Genomic DNA, 23730 nt, shown 5'->3' on the forward strand with positions numbered 1-23730 from the left:
CTTCCATATTCAAAAACTTCACAAATCTTTCAACTGGTCCACATGGCAAAACATAGTGCACAGTCAAAGTCAGCTGATCCACAATAGATATACCTGGAGTAGAATCCAATGAAACAGAATGATACTTCACAGATAATGTGATCCAGTATGCTGAATCAGATTGATGAATTCCTCACTTGTTATTTTACATAAGTATGATTTATGTCCCCTTCCTTTGTTTGACAAAAGGTCAAACTTGGCAAGTAATTCTAACAACCCCAAGTAATTTCCATTATGAGGAGAGCCAAGTTTCATCACTACCATGAAACGAAAGGCCTTGTTCTGCTAAAAACTTTACAACTTTAATTAATCTCTTAAGAATTGTGAGCCAATACTTTTGTTCAGTCTCCATTTCTTTAACAAGTTGGGAATTGACACGTAAACCTTTGATTTTGTGCATCAACAGTCACATTAAAGCCTGTCTATGTGAGGAACTTTCTTCACGTTGACCTAATAGATTGCTGGCATTTTTCCAGTCATTAAATCCCTCTTTAGTAGACTTTGATGAACATCCTGAAGTCATAACCTTGCATTAGAAACAGAATAGACTTCCTTGGCTTTCTGAACAGCATAACCAATTTCTTGCATGTTACTTGCTTGTAGGTTTATGGACAGGTATGAAATAAAATTCTGACATTGCTGAGGCTTCTTTTCATTGTCATACAATTGTGTAGATGAAAAGAAGTCATTATTAGCATGTTGACGTTCATCACTTCCCTTGGCTATCCAATATTCATGATCACAATCATCTTGACAATTCACCAATACCATTAGAGTAGGTGTCCTTTTCACTTATTCTTCTTTCACATCCAATGGATGCTGGCTTTTGCCCTAATGCCTTCTGCTGCATTGGCCCTAGTTGTTCCTATATTTCCAGCTTCACCCATTATAGCACCGTCGCTATGAACATCAAAATATTCTGTCAACTTACATGTTTTTGATATCAAAAGTTGGTCTCTTCTTTTTCTTCCTTTGCTTGATGTTTTGCACTTCCAGAAGGATAATGATGTCCAATATCTTTGGTTCAACGGCTCATTGCTATTTGCAGCATGCAGCTCCCCCTGATGTAAACAAAACCAACCAGGCGACTGAGGGCCTGAGGATTATTTTTTTTTATTCAGCTAAGGCACGTTTCCCTTCCCGTTTTCATCTTTGTGCAGAGGCTGTGAGATACCACACTCACATAGTCTGTATTAATAACCCCGATTAAAGGTGATAATTGGCTAAAATTGCTAACATTTTAACCAATTGTCACTTTTAATCAGGTTTATTAACACAGACTATGGGAGTGTGGTATCTTATCGCTGCTTCACAAAGATGAAAATGAAAATACTTAAATTAAACGCCCAGTCAATCATTCACAATTCATAGTACATAAAGTAATAGAGCAAGTCAGCAAGCATTTAGAGTGGGGCCCTTGGAAAATGCGGGGCCTATAGCATATGCTACTTTTGCTACTATGTTAATCCGGCACTGTGGATAGGAGAGGGATATGGGTCAAATGGAGGGTCAAGGGACTAGCTTGGTCGGCATAAACAAGTTAGTTTGAAAGCCTGTTTTGGTGCTACAGAATTCTTAAGATTTTATGAGATGCAGCTCAAACCATTGAGTTCCTCCAGCAGATTGTGTTTTCGCATCAGATTCCAGCATATATATTCCAGTCTCTTATCTCTCCTTGTTTCTGATACAATTATGTGACTTATCTTTAAATGTTGTATTTTACAATACAGCCACAAATGTGGTTTAAGCCATGCACATTTCAATATGTGGTGAAATCCATGTGATTGATCTCTGTTAGAAAATTCTTGAAAATATTCATCAGGTTAAATAAACATCAGGGGACAAGAAAGAGTCAGAATTTCATTTTCATGGTAATCATTTGAAAATTGTAAAAGGGAGAAATTTGCATTAGATTTTAAGCTTGCAGAGAGGCAGAAAAAGTGTAAATGAAAAAAGAGATGATCTATAACAAAGCAGAAGGCTAGAGAAATTAAATGACAACATTTAAGACTTAGACATTGTCTCAGTGAATTTCCTCAAATATCAATGGCAATTAAAAGTACAAAATGCTAGCTCCAGCTCCAACAGAATCAAGTTTGCAGATAATACAATAGTAGTTGGCCTCATTAGCCATAACAATGAGTCAAACTACAGAGAAGAGGTGGAATGGTGTGAAAATAATTATCTGGGTCTCAACATGGACAAGATGAAGGAGATGATTGTGAACTTCAGGAGGACCAGGGATGATCACCCTGCACAACACATTAATGGCTTAGTAGTGGAGAGAGTAGTGTGTACCAAGTTCCTTAGATTCCACTTACGGACACAAAACATCTCCTCACTTCTCAGGAAGGTGCACCAATGAGTTCACTTCTTAAGAATACTGAGACAGGCAAGGCTACTGGCCACCATCCTGTCACTTTTCTGCATCCTGGCCAGCTGCATCACAGTGTGGTATAGTTGCTGTAGAGCATCTGATTGGAAGCCAATCCACAGGACCATAATAGTGGCAGAGAGGATCACTGAGGTCTCCCTCCAACCCATTGATGAGATCTAATGGGATCATTGTCTAAAGAGGCCCCACAAAATCATTGAGGACCCCTTCTACCCTGCACACAGTATCTTTCAGTTACTCCTGTCAGGAAAGAGGTACAGGAGTATCACAGCAAGAACCATGGGCAATGAGACTGCTGAATGACAGATGAACAGCTCCTCCGTGACTGAACGATTTAACAATAATATTTATTTATTTTAATATTTATGTACAAGTACTCTGCATATGTATCATTTGTCTGCATGTGTGTTGTGTCTGTGTGTGTCCTTGCAGTGTGTTGGACCAAGAACCGAAGAGTGCTGTTTCGTTAGGTTATACATGTACGATTGGATGATAAATAAACTTGAAATTGAAAAAAAATTCAAGGATAAATAGAACATCAAAAAAATTGCAAGGGTAGTTGTTCGATGCCTTTTAAAAAAAAACCCAAAAAGATCAAAGTTGCATTAAGGTCAGGAGTTTTACACTCACAGAAAATTGGATATGGTCAACACATTCTATCCAAAGTAGAAATAATAAAGCCATACATCATAAAAACAGAATGGTTTTATCAGTTCATAATTGTAGACCAAAATGCTGCTTGTGATCACTGTACTATAAGGCCCACAGAATCCTAATTCTCCACAAGTCTTTATATTTCTGATTCCAGTCAGATACATGTCAGAAGCACTCTTTGAAATGCTATGATCAAAATCAACCGTGTTCATAACAACTTAAATTATATAATAGACAAAATAAGAATAATATAATTTGAATCAATGCTGAAAACTGCATATTTCATTAAATTAAAATCCAGAGAGGGAATCAGAATCTGATTAGAGTTATATTAATTACAATTACAATTTGTAAGAAAAAGGTATTTTAAGAATTGAAATAATAAATATATGTAATGATAATTCATAAAATATTTTTCTAAACAATTAAAACATAATATTTACTCAGTTCTGTGCAAAAAAATCATGTATAAAATTAGAGGACTTAGTTCATGTAATGTTTAAGGATCCTACTTTAAACAGTCTTATTAGAAGATTTTAAAGGTAGTTAATAAAAGTTGGAAATTGTAATGGATATATCTTTAGACATATTTTGTCTCAGCACCTGTTACTTTCTTTCATTTTCATTTGGAGTATCAACAAGCCTCAGTGGGCAATGATCTTGCAGTGGTCCTGTATTTCCATGGTCTTGAATAGGTTAGTTTGAGTCATTGGTTTGAATCAATGACATGGGTTCCAATTCACACAGGGTCCCAAAAATCATGAAAAATCAAGTTAGTTGATTTCCACAAATTATGTAGTACTTCGAAAATGATGCACTCATGTCGTATCTTTTGAAACCTGAAGGAAGTTAGAACTAATTAAGTATTTTTTTAAAGTCTAAACACAATGATAACATAGGAATGGGAAATAAGTCTGCATAAAGAATGCTCCCAAATGACCAATATGATAACAACTATATCAGATCCTGTAGTAATAATGACAGAAAGATAAGGATCAATCTCTGGACTGGATGCACTCCTCCTGCTCATCTTCAAAATTGTGCTTATATGCATGTAGACGGGACTTTGTCTTACTGAGTCAACTAAAAAGCATCATTGCAAACCCTCAGAATTACCCTGAAGTGTCAATAAGCTAAATCTCCAGAATGGGACTGGGCCACAACCCAGTGATTCAGAAGCTTACCAAATGACAAGCACAGAGCCAGCAGGAATCATTGGATTGCCATTGAAATTAACAACTGATGTTGGCAAAGATGAAAACAGAGATACCTACATCTCCGTCATGTGAATGAACATCATGTAATTAGTCAGGATTTTAAAATAAACCTAAAACTACGAATCAAGATTTAGATATAGGACAAACTGCTCATGTTTCAAAATAATCCATAATAAGGCAGTGATATCTCCAGTGCTTTTGCATATTATTTGTCAGGAGATGAAAACTAGTTTTTCTCAACAATCTGATGTCAGATGTACTGCACTCACTTTATGATAATATTAAACCCAACCATGCTTCTTCACTTCTGGATGAGTCACCAGGTGTAAGCATGAGCTCTAACACTTTTGCACCTTTGATATTTGGTACTTTCATTTGCTCTCTTAAGCGTCAGCAGAATTGAAAGCAACAATGTTAAGTATGTCATAGATTTAATGTGGTCATGTACCTTAGATTATTTTCCTTAAAAAATGAAAATAATTACATCTTAAAAATAATTATATAAACTAATCATTGGAAAATGGACAATGTTAAGGGACGTGCAATGTTATTCTAACCTACTTTCTCACTTTTTAGCAGAGGAAACAAAAATCCACATGGCCTGGAAGAAATTAATTAAGTGGTAACAATGAACATGCTTGTTCAGATTCGATCATCAGTCCAATATTACATTTAATTCAGCTTTGAACCATGCTTCCATCATTATTTCTACGCATGTTCTCTTTGGCAAGACTTTAGCTTCATTAACAGTCAGATAATCACAAAGGAGATTATTTTCAAATTTAATATGACAATTGATTTTGTAAAATAATTATCTAAAGTAAGTTACTTAGTACAGGATTGTTTTGGTTTGTTTAGGTTTTTAGCTTTGTTGTGCCTTGTAAAATCAGAGGATCATGTAGCATAGAAGACAGACATTCAGTTCATTGTGCCTGGTAAAGAGTTAAGTTAATTGGATGCTCTCCTCTGCCTTTGTCCTGAGCCTAGAAAGTATTGTTTTAACTAATAATTGTAAAATAATAATTCAGCATTATTGAGACCTATTATACAAGGACATAACATAAAAATCTAATATGCATGTTTTATAGACTATTGATTACAAGTGGCATCAGAAGTAAATCTTTGAAAGGTCTTCTGGTGAGACTTGAGATAATGTTTGGCCATGAGAGTCATTGGCTTGATAGTGGATGAAAATGAGCCTTGGTCATCAAAATACATATATTACACCCTAATTATAAGCACCCTTGGAGATAGATGACTTTCAGTACACACTATTTTCATTCATAAATTGTTGGACCAATCCTTATTATTCAGAATTTCTATATACTTCTGGGTTGTTTGTTTGGTTACAAATTCTCTGCTGAGGTCATATATGAATACTACCCTCTCTTTATGACGACATTACTCCTCACCATATTTCTTCACTTCTGGCTGGTTGCTTGAGCAACTAGGCAGTGGTTCTCAACCTTTTTATTTTCACTCATATACCTCTTTGTTAAGAGGTGCTCTGTGATTAGTAAGAGATTGCTTAAGGTGGTATGTGGGTGGAAAGAAAAAGTTTGAAAACCACTGGTTTAATCATATCTAATTGTCTTGACAGTTTCATAACTCCAAAAGAAATGGGCCAATTACAATTTTTCTCAAGCAAAATATTTCACTAACAATTGGGTCTAGAGCAGTGATTTACCACCTTAAGCAATCCCTTACTAATCACAGAGCACTGATGGCATAGGGATTACTTAAAGTGGTATGTAAGTAGAAAGAAAAAGGTTGAGAACCACTGAGCTAGAGAAATGATCAGCTCTTACAATTTAGCACCAAGATGATATCTAGGCTTTTACTGGGGAGTTGTGTCTGATGGAGTGGCAGGGTTGAAAGCAGCAGTATATGTTGATACCCAAACTATTTCTTTACTCACAAGAGATACAGCTGAAAGGTTGCAGGCATCAGTTAAATCCCAGTGAGAACAAAGTCAAGAAATAATTCCTAAAATGTTAACTTCTATCAATGTTAGTTTTTGACAAAACCGAGTAACTTTAATTTGAGCCAACTAAGTGTCTAGATGTTTAAAATTTCAAAGAAATGCCCTGAAAAATAAAAATAATTTCAGCATAGTTTCTCCATATCTGTGATGACTACATTGAGACTCCATCAATTGTTTCTCAACAATGGAATGATTGACATGACAAATGCAATTGCAGATTTACAAACGAGCCTGCAGCTGACGTGGATATTACCCCTCCATTAATCTTCGTCCGCGAAGCCAAGCCAAAGAAAGAATGAAAAGAAAGATTTAAAAATAACAATGTAAACAAAGAGTGCTCATTCATGACATTTTTAAGACCTTTCAGTATGATCTGCAACAACATATTATGTTCAGATAATATTTGTCATCAGGTCACGTGCATTGCTTTGAAGGCTGCTACAATTTGCTTCTCCTTTTCATGTCTTTGCTGCATCATCTCAAGTATTGTATTTTCAGATGGGCCCAGTTCTACGTAATGATCTTGCTTAGTTAATTTATCCTGAGCCAGTGATTTATTGGCAACCTTGGAATTAGCTGAAAGTGGCTTTGGTTTATGAATACTTTTCGCATATTCCATCGCCTATGGTTGTGTAAAGAAAAACAATAAAAAGTTTAATTAGAATGAAACATAACAATGACTAGTTCCAGGTCATTTAGCATTTTTAAGATTTTGTGAACACCAATATCCCCAATTTTGCTGCTGGTTCCAACAACTGCGTTTCAAACAAATTGTTGACTCCATCAATAACAATATGCTGTTCCCACTCCTGATCTTATTCTCACACTGCCAAATCCCTGAGCTTTAATAGTATCCTATTACAGTTGCAATTGTATCCAGAGGCTTTGGAAGAGAAAGATTGAGGAGCATACCTTTACTTTGGGCCTAATAATATTCCAGTTTTAGGATTCCCTAATGGGTGCATTACGATTTCTAGATGATTAATCATGAAATTTGGCAGAAATAAGTTATCACATGGTGTTATAGCCAAATCTCATAGGTGATTCTATGTGCAAGACTTGATTTCTGAGACTTGATATGGATAATGCAAGAAATATATTATTAGATCCATGGAAACATCCCTTAGGTTCACAAAGACATCAAACAACTATGATGACAGAAACCATGAAGAAGTGTCCTCATAAAGTGTGTAGGTAAGTAGCTTAGTAGTATTGCCCTTATGATATCCACATCAAAATGCTTGTAATACACTCTTCAGCTACAGCTGCTGTAGAAATTGATTGATTTGGAAATATATTTTTCTATTTTTTTCATGAGAAGCTTTTATCGTTTGGAGTGTAAATTAACATTGCACTGGATTTACTCAGCAATTACATTTCATTATGCAAGTTGAAATGCATTACAAGTTTACAGCAAAAAATTGAAATATACATAAGACTGCAAAGCTATTGGAATTACAATGCCTCATAGATGTTCGTAAAAAGTATGTGTGTGTGTGTGGGATTGGAGGCAGATTCAATGGTAATTTTCAAATAGGAATTGGATAACTACAAGAAAAGAAAATTGCAGTTTTGCATGTTGACTTTAGAAAAGTAAAAGAAGCATACAAGGGATTATGTGTCACATAAATAATTCAACAATTTTGGCATGGAGCTATTAAGATTAACATACTGGTGTTATGGTATCAGGCTAGATTTTATACCTTTCCACAAATAATAGGTTGAAAATGCAGGCATTTATAATATTATGTAAATAATATAGTCTAGAAATTATTTTCTCTGTGTTGTGTAGTCGTCTGGCATATGTTTTATGTGAGAGTACACTGCTGCTAAGTTTGACTTCACTATCTAAGGAGACAAGTAAGTTATCACTGCAGAGCACATGAAGAAGAAGGAGGTTACCCCAGAGGGAAAAAACCTGGATGCAGGGATAGGTATTAGTTGGAGTGGATAAGGTCCTTGAGAATTTAAGTATTGGGGTGTGGATTCTGATTAACTACTGAGGGGTAAGTCAAGGTTTTCATTGGGAATATGAGTGGAAAGTTTGTATTGAGGAAATAGAGGGTGGGATTGAGTTCATTTGGGGGATCATTTCTTTAAATTAAAGGATATTGATCTGCAACTGATTCCTAGTGATAGATTGATAGGCTCAGATCTGCTCAGGAATGTTCCTAAGCACATTACTCACAGTTGTAGGGAAACCTTACTTAGAACAGATCCTACTTCTGCATGAATGATCCACAAGCAAATGGTGTGAGTGCGTATTGTGAAATTAGGTTCCTGTAGCGTGAATAAAAGCTCTAATAATTGGAGGGAGAACAAATGCTTTTATTAACTTATAACTAAGGGTAGGGTTCAACAGTAGTCTTCAGAAGGGTTCTGGGTTTAGGTGGGAAATCAGGGTTATATGTGGGCAGATGGGGGCGGAGCCAGGAGGTGGGGCTAGCCATCAGCACAACCCCCTACCAGTGAATCCCAGTTCACTGCATTCACTCCTCCCTGTAGAATTTAGGGTCTATGAATGAAGACAGAGAACACGGGTTCAGAAACAAGTGGAAAAAAATATACAGTTCTTTACAAATTTACAAATTTAAGTGGTCCAGGGTTCTGGAGATCCTGGTGGAGCGCCTTAGCACCAGGGGGGACTTGGACTCTTTGGGCCTCCTGGTCCCCTTGTGAGGGAGGAGAAGTAGGCTGGGTCTCTGGATTGATGATGGAGGGGGGTGCACTTTTCTTCTAAACCAAATTCCCTGAGGGCCTGACTGGGGGATGGTGAGAATGAGCTCCATGGTTCACAGGTCACCTAAGTAACAGGCCCTCTGTCCCGGCGGGTGCCAGGTCACTGATGGAAACGGTGTCCTCCCTGCCATCCAGGTACTCCACGTAGGTGTACATGGGATTGGCATGGAGTAGTTTCACCCTTTCCACCAGAGGGTCGGTCTTGCTTCTCCTTATGTGCTTCCTAAGGACTGGTCCAAGAGTAGTGAGCCAGACTGGAAATGTAGTTCCTGATGCCGACCTTTTTTCAAAAGTGAATAGGAGCTCATGAGGAGTTGTATTGGTCGTGGTACATAGTAGCGACAGGATGCAATGGAGCGGCATGGGAATGACTTCCTGACAGTGTGAATCTGGAAGACCTTTTGACTTCAGAGTCAGTTTGACAGCCTTCCAGACCATAGCATTCTCTTTTATAACTTCCCTGTTCCCCCAGGGGTTGTAGCTGGTAGTCCTGCTGGATGCAATGCCCCCCACCAGCAGGTATTGACATAGCTTGTTGCTCGTAACTGACAAAGTGGACGTGTCTGGGCATGCAATAGGGAACAGGAAGTGGGAGAACTCATCAATGAGAGAGAGGAAGAAGGTGTTCCTGTTCATGGAGGGGAGAGGTCCTTAAAATCGACGCTGAGCCGTTTGAAGGGCCTGGGTGACTTGATCAGGTGCACCATTGAGGGCTGATATAAGTGTGGCTTGCACTCCGCGCAGACCTGGTCATTTCCCCGACATCTTCCATGGAATAGGGCAGATTGTGCGCCTTGACCAAATGAGCCATGCGGGTGACCCCTGGATGGCAGAGCTCATGATGCATAGACTGCAGTTGCCCGGTGTGTGCAGAGGCACAGCTTCCTCTGGATAAGGCATCTGGAGGATCATTAAGGGCTGAGTGCAGGTCAGTAGGACTAGGCAGTAAAGTAATTTGGAACAGACTGGAAGGGATAAAAGGCCTGTTTCTGTGATGTAATAGTCTATGGTTTTTTTGACATATTACAATTGCTGGGCTTTCCAAAATAAGAAAACTCTGTTTCATATGTTCATCTGAAATCTCTCTGCCTAATGGATCATTCATAATTAAAATATTCCTTTAATTTTCCTTCATTACCTTAACAGTTCATATTACTAATGATAAAAACACAAATGCAATTAAATTTAATTTTAAGTATACCAATTTCCGGCTTGAAATGATCGTTTTGTTGTCAGTGCTTGGTGATTGCTTCTGTAGGGAGGATGCTGATTTACATCCACCTTTCAGGTTTTGTTCTTTAATTTGCTTTGAATATTCCTTTTGTAGTTTCATTTTCTCTGCCTTAAGAGATAAATACACAAATAAATATAAGGTTTAGGAGAGAAAGAAAAACAAACATTGTCTTGATTTGAATTAAAGAAAAAACAGTACAAGGAATGAGTCCGAATTTTCCATTCTCAACTGTGGGTAGTCCACAATAATGAATCTTCCATACTAAGATTTCAGTGCCACCAAGTACAAAACACCTTGCATTAAATTTAATCAATAAGCACAGTTTAGAAGATCGAACTAGTCAGAAGATGCAGGATCTAGAACTGGCCACCAGGTGAGGACAGAAATTTGGATGTGATTTGGCTGTGATTTGGTGGTCAGCACATGGGGGCTTTAATGAGAGTAACACTATCAGATGGAATGAAGGGGGAATTCACGATGGGCATAGATGTTGACAGAAGTGGGCCAAGGTTTTTTGGTGGGACCAAGAACAGTAGTCCTAGGATAAAAAGAAACTTAAAAATATACTGGGCTCCGGCTGCTGTTTCTAGTCAGGCTGGCCTGGCAGGAAAATCATCACTGATTCCCTGCTCAAGACAAAGTTAACATGGTGTTAACATGCTTGCTTGGAGACCAATCAAATCAACTGACCTTAATATGGGATATTCTAAAATTTACCAGATTGAAGTGGGCACTAGTAGTTTAAAACCACTCTAACTTAACGAACACTAGGTAATTGTGATATTGAGAAAATCTGAAGTCACCTACCTTTTCTTGAATAGATTTATAGTCAGTTCCTAATCCTCCAAGTTTTATATCCTGTTTTAGGTCCTTGTGGTCTCTCACTGCATAATGCTGCAAAAAATACAAATGGAATAACCATCAACATATTTCAAGTGTGACAGATTATGTTATATTTTATATTGTATATAGATAAGATTTAGAGGAGAAGCCCAGTACCTCTTCAGTGGATTCCATATGGCCGTTTTCAGCTGATCCCAGAGGGTTTCAGGAGACGGGCCCGTGAGGCAGTTTGCATCCGCGAGCTTTGCTTGGAGGTTTGCCTGGAAGTTTCCTCTCACTACGTCTGACTGCAAGTTTCCAACATTGAACCTCTCCCTGAAACATCCCCTGAAACCCTCTGGGATCAGCTGAAAACGGCCATACTGCAATCCACTGAAGAGGTACTGGGCTTCTCCTCCAGGAAAACAAGGACTGGTTTGATGAAAACAACCAGGAAATCCAGGAGCTGCTGGCAAAGAAGCGATCTGCCCACCAGGCTCACCTTGCGAAGCCTTCCTGGCCAGAGAAAAAACGAGCCTTCCATCTCGCATGCAGCCATCTTCAGCGCAAACTCCGGGAGATCCAAAATGAGGGGTGGACTAGCCTCGCCAATCGAACCCAGCTTAGCGCCGACATTGGGGACTTCAGGGGTTTTTATGAGACACTGAAGGCGGTGTACAGCCCCTCACCCCAAGTCCAAAGCCCTCTGCGCAGCTCAGGCGGCGAAGTCCTCCTCAGCATCAAGATCTCCATCCTCAATCGATGGTCAGAATACTTTCAATCCCTTTTCAGTGCCATCCGCTCAGTCCAAGAATCCGCCCTGCTCCAGCTCCCTCAACAACCCTTGTCTAGAGCTGGATGAGGTCCTTACCCGGGAAGAGACATATAAGGCAATTGAACAACTGAAAAATGGCAAAGCAGCAGGTATGGATGGAATCCCCCCCAGAGGTCTGGAAGGCTGGCGGCAAAGCTCTGCATACCAAACTGCATGAGTTTTTCATGCTCTGCTGGGACCAAGGAAAGCTGCCTCAGGACCTTCATGATGCCATCATCATCACCTTGTACAAAAACAAAGGCAAGAAATCAGACTGCTCAAACTACAGGGGAATCACGCTGCTCTCCATTGCAGGCAAAATCTTCGCTAGGATTCTCCTTAATAGACTAATACCTAGTGTCGCCAAAAATATCCTCCCAGAATCACAGTGTGGCTTTCGCGCAAACAGAGGAACTACTGACATGGTCTTTGCCCTCAGACAGCTCCAAGAAAAGTGCAGAGAACAAAACAAAGGACTCTACATCACCTTTGTTGACCTCACCAAAGCCTTTGACACTGTGAGCAGGAAAGAGGTTTGGCAAATACTAGAGCGCCTCGGATGCCCCCCCAAATTCCTCAACATGGTTATCCAACTGCACGAAAACCAACAAGGTCAGGTCAGATACAGCAATGAGCTCTCCGAACCCATCTCCATTGACAACGGCGTGAAGCAAGGCTGCATCCTCGCACCAACCCTCTTTACTATCTTCTTCAGCATGATGCTGAAACAAGCCATGAAAGATCTCAACAATGAAGATGCTGTTTACATCCGGTACCGCATGGATGGCAGTCTCTTCAATCTGAGGCGTCTGCAAGCTCACACCAAGACACAAGAGCAACTTATCCATGAACTACTCTTTGCAGATGATGCCACTTTAGTTGTCCATTCAGAGCCAGCTCTCCAGCGCATGATGTCCTGTTTTGCGGAAACTGCCAAAATGTTTGGCCTGGAAGTCAGCCTGAAGAAAACTGAGGTCCTCCATCAGCCAGCTCCCCACCATGACTACCAGCCCCCCCCCCCCCCCCCCAAATCTCCATCGGGCACACAGAACTCAAAACGGTCAACCAGTTTACCTACCTCGGCTGCACCATTTCATCTGATGCAAGGATTGACAAAGAGATAGACAACAGACTCGCCAAGGCAAATAGTGCCTTTGGAAGACTACACAAAAGAGTCTGGAAAAACAACCACCTGAAGAAACACACAAAGATCAGCGTGTACAGAGCCGTTGTCATTCCCACGCTCCTGTTCAGCTTCAAATCATGGGTCCTCTACCGGCATCACCTACGGCTCCTAGAATGCTTTCCTCAGCACTGTCTCTGCTCCATCCTCAACATTAATTGGAATGACTTCATCACCAACATTGAAGTACTCAAGCTGGCAGAGTCCACAAGCATCGAATCCGTGCTGCTGAAGACCCAACTGCACTGGGTGGGTCACGTCTCCAGAATGGAGGACCATCGCCTTCCCAAGATCGTGTTCTATGGTGAGCTCTCCACTGGCCACCGAGACAGAAGTGCACCAAAGAAGAGGTACAAGGACTGCTTAAAGAAATCTCTTGGTGCCTGCCACATTGACCACTGCCAGTGGGCTGATATCGCCTCCAACCGTGCATCTTGGTGCCTCACAGTTTGGCGGGCAGCAACCTCCTTTGAAAAAGACCGCAGAGCCCACCTCACTGACAGAAGACAAAGGAGGAAAAACCCAACACCCAACCCCAACCAACCAATTTTCCCTTACAACCGCTGCAACCGCGCCTGCCTGTCCCGCATTGGACTTGCCAGTCACCAACGAGCCTGCAGCAGACGTGGACATACCCCTCCATAAATCTTCATCCGTTAAGCCAAGCCAAAGAAAGAAGAGATAAGTACGCAGATCTCATTTAAACATTTAAAATGCCAGAACTATGCTCAAGCCAGACAGTCCAGGCTCCCAGTGCCTTTGTAAAATCAATGGAAACTTCTTTGCTGAATGACTTCATAAGTAAGTGTTAATTGGACATGCTGTGGAGTCATGGATTTTTGTTTTGGAAAACAACAGATGAACGGACTTAGAAGATTGGGTCCAATGCTGCAGTCTGTCTGAATGTAGTTTACTGTTCTAAGAAGGTCATGTGGTTTTTTCTGAGCGAGAGAGAGAGAGAGAGAGAGAGAGTGAGAGAGAGAAAGAGAGAGAGAGAATTCCGTTCTACAGTTCTACAATTCAGCAGCTGCTGGGACTGGAACAAGTGGCTTTTGGAAGCTTGTTTGAAACCCCATCTGAAGATGAGTTGTGAGTTCTTAGTTCAGCCCGTTCAAAGCCCTTGTGTTCCATATAAGAGGAGATGGCTGGCTGTATAGTGTTTCGCTGAGATAAGGGAAACAGAAAAGGAACTCTTTGATGACCTGAAAGAAAGAGGTTATCATCTGGAAAACCCTGACGGGGCAAGTTTCTTTGGCAAGATACTGAAGTGGCTGATCGGAAGGAATCAGTTGTATGTGTCGAACGAGCAAAAAATCTCTCTCGTAAAACCAATAAGAACCCTCCTGAGCAGTAACCATTTATCTTTGAAGCACCAAAGCCTGGTGAAGATTCATAAATGTTAAATTCTGTGAACAGCATAAGAATTGCCTGATACTGGTGAACTTGGAGGAGTGAGAAGTGAGATTGGACTGTGAATCAATTAATTTTTCTGAACTTACACAGACAGTACATGCACATGAGCTTAGAATTAGAAGGGGGTTAAGTTAGGTTCAGTTAATATTAATAAGTTAAAGTTTGATCCTGTTTTATGTTTAAAGAAAATTAAAAGTAACTTTTGTTTAAGAAACCATTTATCTTGGTGAATTTCTATTGCTGCTGGGTTTTGGGGTCCTCTGGGCCCATCACACAAGCAGTAGTGTATAAATACACTAATCAATAGTGAAGAAAAATATAGGTCAGGAAATGTCATCGAAGAGATTGTGACGACTTTTATTGGCGAAGAGAGAACTGATGGGATTTGGGGAATGAATAGGGGTAGAGTGATAGGAAGTAAAATTGCTTAAAGAAGCTGGTGTAACCATGAAATGAAAACAGAAAGTGGTGGAAGTACTCAACAAGCTTCTAGGGAGAGAGAAGTGGAATTGAACTTTCAGGTAAATGATCCTTTACTGGCCTATCTCTCTCTCTGAAGTTATATTATCTGCAGTTTTTTGCTTAACTATTTACGAACCAAGAACATGAAAAAAATGCAAGCCTGGAGGAAGTGGAAAAAAGGTTCTGAAAAACCTAAAGACAAGGGCATGAGTTTTAAACTGTAGGTTTACCTAGAATTTTATTTGTAAATGGAATAAAACTTATCTAGATTTGTTTAAAACTCCAAAGACAAAATTTTTACTACCAATATAAATGTGATGTAATTTTAAAAAAATGTTTGATATACAACATGGTAGCAGGCCTTCTGGCCCAGGGTAACAGGCCTGTACTGCTCAATTACACCCAATTGACCTAAAACCCCTGTACATTTTGAAGGGTGGGAGGAAACTGTAGCCACCAAAGGAAATGCACGCTGACACAGGGAGAACATACAAACTCCTTACAGACAGCACTGGAGTTGAACCAGGGTTGCTGTCTCTGTAACATTGTTGGACTAACCATTACAGTAACTGTGCAGCCCCTATTTTGTTTTATTTTATTTTACAAGTTGCTCAGAGGCACAACTGGTAACTTAAAAAAAAGTACTAATTTGTATTAGAATCAGGAGAAAAAAATTGAACTGTAGGAGGCATACATTTACTCTCCCCTCTTTTTTTTCCCTCCTTGATATCCCTCTTTCCCACTTTAGCCTAATGGGTCCCGAAACAAAATGTTGTCTGACCATTTCTACTCATGGATACTGCCTGGGGCGCTGAGTTCCCCCAGCTTCTCATTGTTTGCTAAAGAATTTTGACCATGACTTTCAAACATAATTCTTGTGACAATATTACCATCATTTTATTTCAAGAACTATGAGCAACTCATAATGCATTAGGAAATTTAAATGTCAGAAATTTAGAAACAATCTATAAATTCACTCAGAAAGATGGTGTTTTCAGCTATTGTTCATATATACAATGATTTTAATGACCAAACAACAATCTATTATGAAAGAGTTACTGGTGGTACCTGAAAGGGAAAGAAAACAAGAGTCAAGGGGTATGCATGGCAGCCTTTTCCACCAAAGGCCACAGTTTCTTCTTTTAAATTCTTGTAATTTGGAAGTTGAGAGCAACAGCCAATCATTTTCAAAATCTGGATTGAGAAAAGCCATGAAAGTGTTTTATTTACAAAGTTTTTAAAATATAAAGCTTTGCGATTATGAAGTTTGGAAAAAGTTCATGCAAGTAAAATGTGAAACATTTTGATGCACAAATTAAAAGTAAATCAAGACAAGGTGATCTCGCTCTGTTGAATGATGAGAACTATTGGATCAATTTGCCAAAGAAACCAGCTGAAGAAGGCACGTAAATGGGTAAAGGCAAGAAAAAATACACGTGGATGGGACATATTGGGCTTGGTTCCATTCTCTATTATTGTATGACCTTCTTTGGAGTGCTAAAATTGAAAGTCAAGTCTAAAAAAATGTTTTTTATTCAAAAAAATAGTGTCTTTGAGTGTTGAACAAGGAAATTTACAATGTCAGCTTGATGGGAGAAGATTCCTAGACAAACTTCATCTTCTTATACATTAGACATCAGTTCTTTGAACCTTTACCCAGACTTGCATTGCACCATTTAATAACAAGATTACTACATTTTATTGAGGAAAGAAATACCTAAAAGGCATAGGAGTGACAGAGTCAAAGTGACACAAAGAAAAACAATTGTTATAGCACAGGAGGAACGAATGTATCAGACAGATCTGTGCTTTGGTCAGTGCTTAATCCTCAAAGCCAGTCCACAGGGTAGGCAGCTGACAATAACCAGACCAAAGATGACAGACGCATTGCTTGAGTTTACCATGTCTGTTTCTGAGCCTGTTTGGTCATGGTTCTGCTAATCACTTTACTTTTTGTTGCTTTTGCTGTTTCACTGATACATTTCAAATTCTCAATCAACACGATGAATGTCCTCTCTAATAAGAAAGTGAAGAGGTAATATTAAACACTTAATTATCATCTAAGATCGGAAAGGGGTAGACACACATAAGTCACAGCTAGCATTAGTTGATTAGGTTCATGAGCTGTAATATTAATGTGTCACTCAACTGTTCAACAATTCCTTTGGTTCACTTTTATCAAAATCAATTCATTGATAAGATGTAAGTACTCTCAATACACTTATTTAAATAAATGATAAAAATAATTTAAATGTGTTGTCACATTAAAGTTTTTTTAAGCCTCTTGTTGAATATATGTAGGCTAAGTTCCCATTGTTATCATACAAATTATCATCCATTCATCGGATTTCACAATTACACATTAAACATTGCAAAATAACAACTACAAAGCAATAATCTCATAGTTAGAGAATATGATAAAGCAAAAGTTAATGCTTGTAATTTCAACTGAACTCAGATATCATATACCAACACATTAAATATGTTATCTCCAAAAGTGTATGCAATGACTTTTGAAAATACTTTTTGTATTGTTTAAAAATATAAACTTAGATATCGGTGCTACTGCTTAAAATTCATCTTTTTAGTTTTAAGAAATCAAGTCACTGAAGCAAACTTATTCCCTAAAGAGTCCTGAAAGGTTCTCGCCTGATACTATCACAATAAATGTCACCAATTATCTTTTTTATTATGGAAAAATGAGAATTTATTAAAGAATGTTTTGAATAAAAATCTGGAATGGGAATTTTGAGATACACATAATGGATTTGATTTTGTCTCTTATTTTCCAAATATTGGTAGGATTTTTTTTTAAAGCTAACACTCTGGTACTAAAATGCTGTCACAAAAGAAAATTTAAATTCCACATTCACCAAAATAAATTACCAAGCTACAAATCATGAGTACTGCAGTTTGGGAAGTGACAATATACTGGTATGGTGTAGTGTTCACGATCGTATGTTCAGTTCAATTTCACCTTTTCATTTTCGACTGAGATTTAATTAGATTCCCATCAATTCTCATTTGAAATGTATCCTGCCAATAGTGCTTTCAGGTATATAATGTGTGTGTGTGTGTGTGTGTGTGTGTGTGTGTGTGTGTGTGTGTGTGTGTGTGTGTGTGTGTGTGTGTGTGTGTGTGTGTGTGTGTGTGTGTGTGTGTGTGTGTGTGTGTGTGTGTGTGTGTGTGTGTGTGTGAGTGTATATATATTGAAGTCAGTTTGTTTACACTCATTATCTGTTTACAGTTTAAATGCATATGGGTGTTCATTTTTTTTTCACTGCCAATAAGTGGTAATTCTGCCTCGCCCATAGAAAAAAGAATCTCAAGATTGTATGCGATGTCATGCATGTACTCCGACAATAAATCTGAAATTATAGGACGTAAATAACTCTCAAATCTTAAAGAAACACTGGGAAATCTTAAGTGGAGCAGTACTCTCAAAATGAGCAAACTTTTAACATTTCACATCTAGCTAGAAGCAAAGGAGCAATGTGGTAGAATTCTGAAGCACCTCTGGCAGCAAGATCTTCCAGAAGATAACAGTTAATTTTCTCTGAGGAGCAGTGCTTAAGGAGCTCCACAAGGAAGCTCTCACTTCCAGCTGCAGGGCTTTAGTTTCAATCCATGGTCATTGCATTGTAACCTGGTGTCCTGACCTGTGTCTCCAGTTTCTTTCTGGATGCAAAAGAGCCTATCAGAGATATCAGTTACTCAACAATTGTGTTGCTGTCTTGGTCTTTTAAAGCAAACACTTCCATCATATTTCCTCATGTACAACTGAAAAGCAAGTTCTAGGATATGTAAAATCTAATTGATTTACTGGAGTGTTGTTACCTTTGGCAATAATAATGAGAATTGATGTATGACAAAATTTTCATGAAGGTCTCATAATTATTAGGTAAAATACATGAAAAGGTTCGTTCAAATTTTACCTTGAAGTGTTTCTTTTCCTTCAGTTTATTAACCTTCTCCATTTGTGCCAAGTAGCCATCTGAGTTAGAGCGCGTCAATGATGTTGGTATTTTCTTGTTAGTGTCCAGTTCAGAGGAACTCCCTGCCATTGGATCAATAAATGGCAACACCAGATGGGAGTCAGGGTGTGTCTGAGCCAGACGTGGGGTAGCTTTATAAATGTGCTCCATTTGCTGATTGAGATTTGTGCTTGGTGTCTGGACCAAATACTGCTGATACGAAGTTAGAAAGGGAAATGTAGGCAACCTTTAGGAAGTAGAAAGGAAATTAAATTAAGTTCTTTCAACTGGCTGTAGCTAGCCTGCTTCATTATTACAAAAATAGGAATTCTTACAGTGAACGTTCTAACAATTTGTAGTAGGCCTATGGATGTGGATCCTGTTCAATTCATAGAATAGGACAGAAGAATGCAAGAAAATAGGAGCATTAGCCTGGCTATCCTTCCAAACTGTCCCAACATTAAATTATGATCTCGTTGATTTTCTCCAGGTCTCAACTCCTGTTCTGACCCAGCTCACTACAGACATGGTTCGTGTAGTGGTTAGCGCAAGGCTGTTACAGCGCCAGTGATTGGGACTGGGGTTTGAATCTGCGCTGTCTATAAGGAGTTCATAGGTTCTCCTATGTCTGTGTGGGTTTTCCCTGGGGGCTCCAGTTTTCTCACACCGTTCAAAACGTACTAGTGGTTGTAGTTCAATTGGGTGTAATTGGGCAGTATAGGCTCGTGGGCCAAAATTGCCTGTTACTGTGCTGTATGCCTAAAAGAAAGACATCAATATACAATATTAAAGAAAAACAAACACTATTTTAAGTACTTCCACAACCCTCCAGGAATGGGACAATCACATCTATTCTCTTATGACCTCTCTGGATCTTACATATTTCAATAAGAACACCCAAAATTCCTCTAAATTTCCAAGAATAAAGATCTAATGTTTTTAGCCTCTCATGGTCATGCAATCTTCTTAGCCCAGGGAATTCTCCTTTGGACTGGTTCCAATGTATTATTTAAAAAATAAAGGAACCAAAACTGTGCACAACATTCATGGTGTGACAGTATTTCATATTTATGAACTCCAAACCCCCTGCAATAAACATTGTATACACCTACTAACTTTTTGTTACTCAAGAACACCTAGATACTTTGTGCTTAACTAATGTGAAATCTTAAATTTTTAAAAATTTAGACATACAGCACAGCAACAGGCCCTTTCGGCCCATGAGCCCTATGTTGCCCATTTACACCCAAATGACCTATAACTGGTACAGTTTGAAAGGTGGGAGGAAACCATAGCACCCGGGGAAAACACACACAGACATGGGGAGAACGGACCAACACCTTACAGACAGATTACATTGTCTTTAAATTCCTCTTATTGAACTGCTTGACCTCACACTTTTCGATATTAAGTTCCAAGCCTTCACCCACTCACTCAACCTATGGCCTTATCACAACATCCTATTCCACCTATTTTTGTGTCATCAGCAAATATAAATATTTTCATTCTTATCCCTCTCCAGATCATTAGTATAAATACAAGCAACCCATGTATTATGGGAACCTTTGACTCCTTTACGACTCAGAAACCTATCAACTTCTGTTTTAAATATACCCAGTGATGGCCTCCACTGCCATTTGTGACAACAAATTCCAAGGATTCACCACCCTTCACCCTCTGGCTGTAGAAATGGAGGAATAAAAACATCATTATTTGAAAGAGGTAGTAAGGAGGCAAGACCATTGTGGGATCTGATAATAAAAATGCTGAGGTAAAAGCTTTTGTTAGGTGCCTCATTTTTAAAGTGGTCCTATTAGCAGTCTGAAATAGACAATACACTCAACTTAATCAACAAAATCTAGTTACAAAGCATCTATTCCACTGCAGATATTTTGTAGTTTGATCTTGCAAATATTCACCACTGTTTTTTTAAACAAACTTTGGTATATTTGAATTTCTCAATGCCAATTTGTTGGAAGAAGACAACTGTTTTAGATTCTTAAAACAGATGAACGGAATTACGTGTTTTTTCTAATCAAGCCAATGCTATGTTTTCCTTCATTTAAAGAAGTGAGGCTTTGTATTTGAGGCATTACTAGTTGCTTAATGATATTTAGTGTTCAGCAGCACTGAAAAAAAAATGCTGATAGCTACGTTGTTTTATATTTGTCCATTTATTTTTCCCTTTTGTGTCTTCCAATGTGCTGAATCTCAATTTTCTTGATGAATACATTCCAGAACATAATTTTTTGCCTGCGGCAATATATACACACACACATATTGAACAATGGAATCTATCTTCTCCATGAGATACATTGATATTCTTCATGAGCTACCATTTAATAACCACAATACATCTTTCATAAATGATCTCTCACCACAGCATGGTTAGTGTAAGGGGAGCACTGTTAGCACAGCAGTTAATACATCACTGTTGCAGTGCCAGCAATTGGGGTTTGAATCCAGAGGTGGCTGTTAGGAGATTGTCTGTCCTCCCCATGACTACATGGGTTTCCACCAAGCACTCCAGTCTCCTCCCACACTTCAAAATATAGGGAGTTTGCATGTTAATTAGTGCATTTGTGGGCAAGGGCTCATGGGTCAGAGGGCCTGTTAATGTGCTGTATGTAAAAATTTAAAAATAATCAACCTTCCGATATATATATTTTAATTAACACTACTTTGATTTTATTACAAATGTTGATTCTATTAAAGTTTATTAAGTGACTATTTTTTTTTGCTTACCCTGAATTCCCATATTCCTTTCCAAAGTAGTTGAGATCTCTCATTTTTTCCTGATTGACGGAGTAAGGTATTGGATTTGTCTGGGGATGACTGTAAAAACCTGGACCTAATGCACATTGGTGATAGCTAGGATTGACCATTAGATTATGATGGGTCTGTGCAGAGAGTACTTGGAAAGGGGCTTGGGCATTACTCATGGGCTGATGTTGTGCATTTTCGAGAGCACGCAAGGTTGTTGAAAATTTTGATGGGCTACTATTGTATTGATGTGGATTATGAGTAGTCCTTTGATGGTACTGAAAATATGGAACTGGATTGGGTGGCTGCACTGCATTGTAAACATTGTAGCTTTTGTAATCTGAAGAACTTTGGCTTGTTGGATGATGTGATGGGACTAGCCTAACCGTTGTTTGTGCATTGTCACCAGATAAAGTTGGGAGAATATCAGAAGAAGTATTTAAATGAATATTGAGATTCACTGTTGGTTGAAAGTTGGGAATAAGAGCAGGAGCAACTTGACTAAGTGATGATGAAGTATTGTTACTGCAAGGAGTCAACGGAACACTAGTATCTCTGTGAAGTATTAGCAACTCAGATGTATTTTTATTCTGTTGAGCCATCATATTTTCAACATGTTCCAGCTCCGCCTCATGGTGGATTTTCTGCTCCTGCTGTTTACTTGAAGGCTTATTAGGTGGTCGTGGGGGTTTTCCTCTCACCCCATAGGTCAATTCTTTGTTTTTGGTAGATAACTGTTTTATCTTGCAATTCTGAAAAAAATCAAATCATAAAAATACAGCACATAAATATCAAAATATTGAGGGTTTTTTTCTTATCTGTTCATTTCCCCAATTGGATAAATAAGCAATTTACAATTAAAAATCAAAAGGACTGAGATTATTTAAAGTGATTATTGTGTGATAGGCATGAAAATGGGGGATCAGTTCATGTTAAATAAACAAATGTGCAAATTAAGATCCTGTCACGGGTTGTGAGATCTTCATGTACAAAGAGGTAGACAACATGCAATGTATTAGGTGCTCAGTGACCCAACTTGAAATCATTAAAGGGTTGTATTGTAGGTTCTCAATAAACAGGTCAGAAATCATTTGCTTATTTTGCTTGACAGGAACAGCTGCCATTTTCTTATTGGGATTCTCAGGAGACCAGCTGATTGCTAAGCCTTTTGAGGTTTCTTCTGAGGATTACTCATCGTCAATAAGCCACTCATTATCCAACAACTAGGCAGTCAAATTACCCACTCTACTGAATTCATGGTTTTTCAACACCACTTGAAAACACGCAAAAATCAAAATCTTCCAAGGCAATTAGTTACATGCAAAGAAGTAAATTTTCATTGGGATGGAAACAAATCCCTAATATCATTGAGCTATAGCACAGAAAGTGCAGAAATGTAAAAGGAGATTAGTTAGTGGTCGTCATACACATGAGCACATGGCACTTCGAATTTTGTACATTTTCTTTTAAAGTAAATGTTATTTATTTGTTTTTGTCAAGCAATGTCATGCTTAAAGGCCGACTTAATGACAACTCCACATCCACAACCAAGACTCAAATGATCTCTTGAGTGCGGGTTTGCACTTCTGATTTTGAGCTTGATATATTTCTGCTGTGTGAAAACATATGATATAGAAACAGCACTAGGACCAAGCTCTCATTTGATAAGATAACTGTCGATCTTTTAACTTAGAATCACTTTTCTGTATAACTGCAAGTCTCTTGATTACCATACAATGCAAATATTTATTTATATATTTAGTGACTGAGTCTCGACAGCCCCTTGGGTTCAGAAGGAAAAAAAAAGTGATAATCTTCTCAGTGAAGAATTTTTCTATCATCTCAATCCTGAATGGTAGACCTCTTATTTTGAGATTGGGACTCATGATTCTAGATACCATGGCCAAGGAACACGTCATTGCTGCCCTCTCCCTGTCAAGCCTGAAATATTTTGTATTTTTCAATAATTTTGTCCCTCATTTTCTAAACTCAAAAGAATGAGGTCCAAGCTGTCCACAATACACATCATGGATAAAG

At 38.6% G+C, this 23730-nt stretch overlaps 1 protein-coding gene across 5 annotated transcripts in view; it reads right to left on the reverse strand.

The window, feature by feature from the left end:
- Positions 1 to 6624: 6624 nt before the first annotated feature.
- jhy (junctional cadherin complex regulator) overlaps positions 6625 to 23730 on the reverse strand; it is a 99355-nt gene continuing 82249 nt past the window's right edge. For 4 of the 5 annotated variants that reach the window (XM_069894540.1, XM_069894541.1, XM_069894537.1 and 1 more), the window contains 5 exons: positions 21676 to 22445; positions 18892 to 19177; positions 11070 to 11156; positions 10230 to 10370; positions 6625 to 6911 (listed from right to left, as the gene is read on the reverse strand). In XM_069894540.1, the coding sequence (XP_069750641.1) occupies positions 6699 to 6911; positions 10230 to 10370; positions 11070 to 11156; positions 18892 to 19177; positions 21676 to 22445 (1497 nt within the window). In that variant the 3' untranslated portion in view covers positions 6625 to 6698. Of the gene's footprint in view, positions 6912 to 10229; positions 10371 to 11065; positions 11157 to 16857; positions 16973 to 18891; positions 19178 to 21675; positions 22446 to 23730 lie in introns of those variants that run through there. The other variant, XR_011343301.1, reaches the window with a different exon arrangement.

This window comes from Narcine bancroftii, chromosome 8, assembly GCF_036971445.1.
Source record: "Narcine bancroftii isolate sNarBan1 chromosome 8, sNarBan1.hap1, whole genome shotgun sequence".
NCBI classification, from domain to species: Eukaryota; Metazoa; Chordata; class Chondrichthyes; order Torpediniformes; family Narcinidae; genus Narcine; species Narcine bancroftii.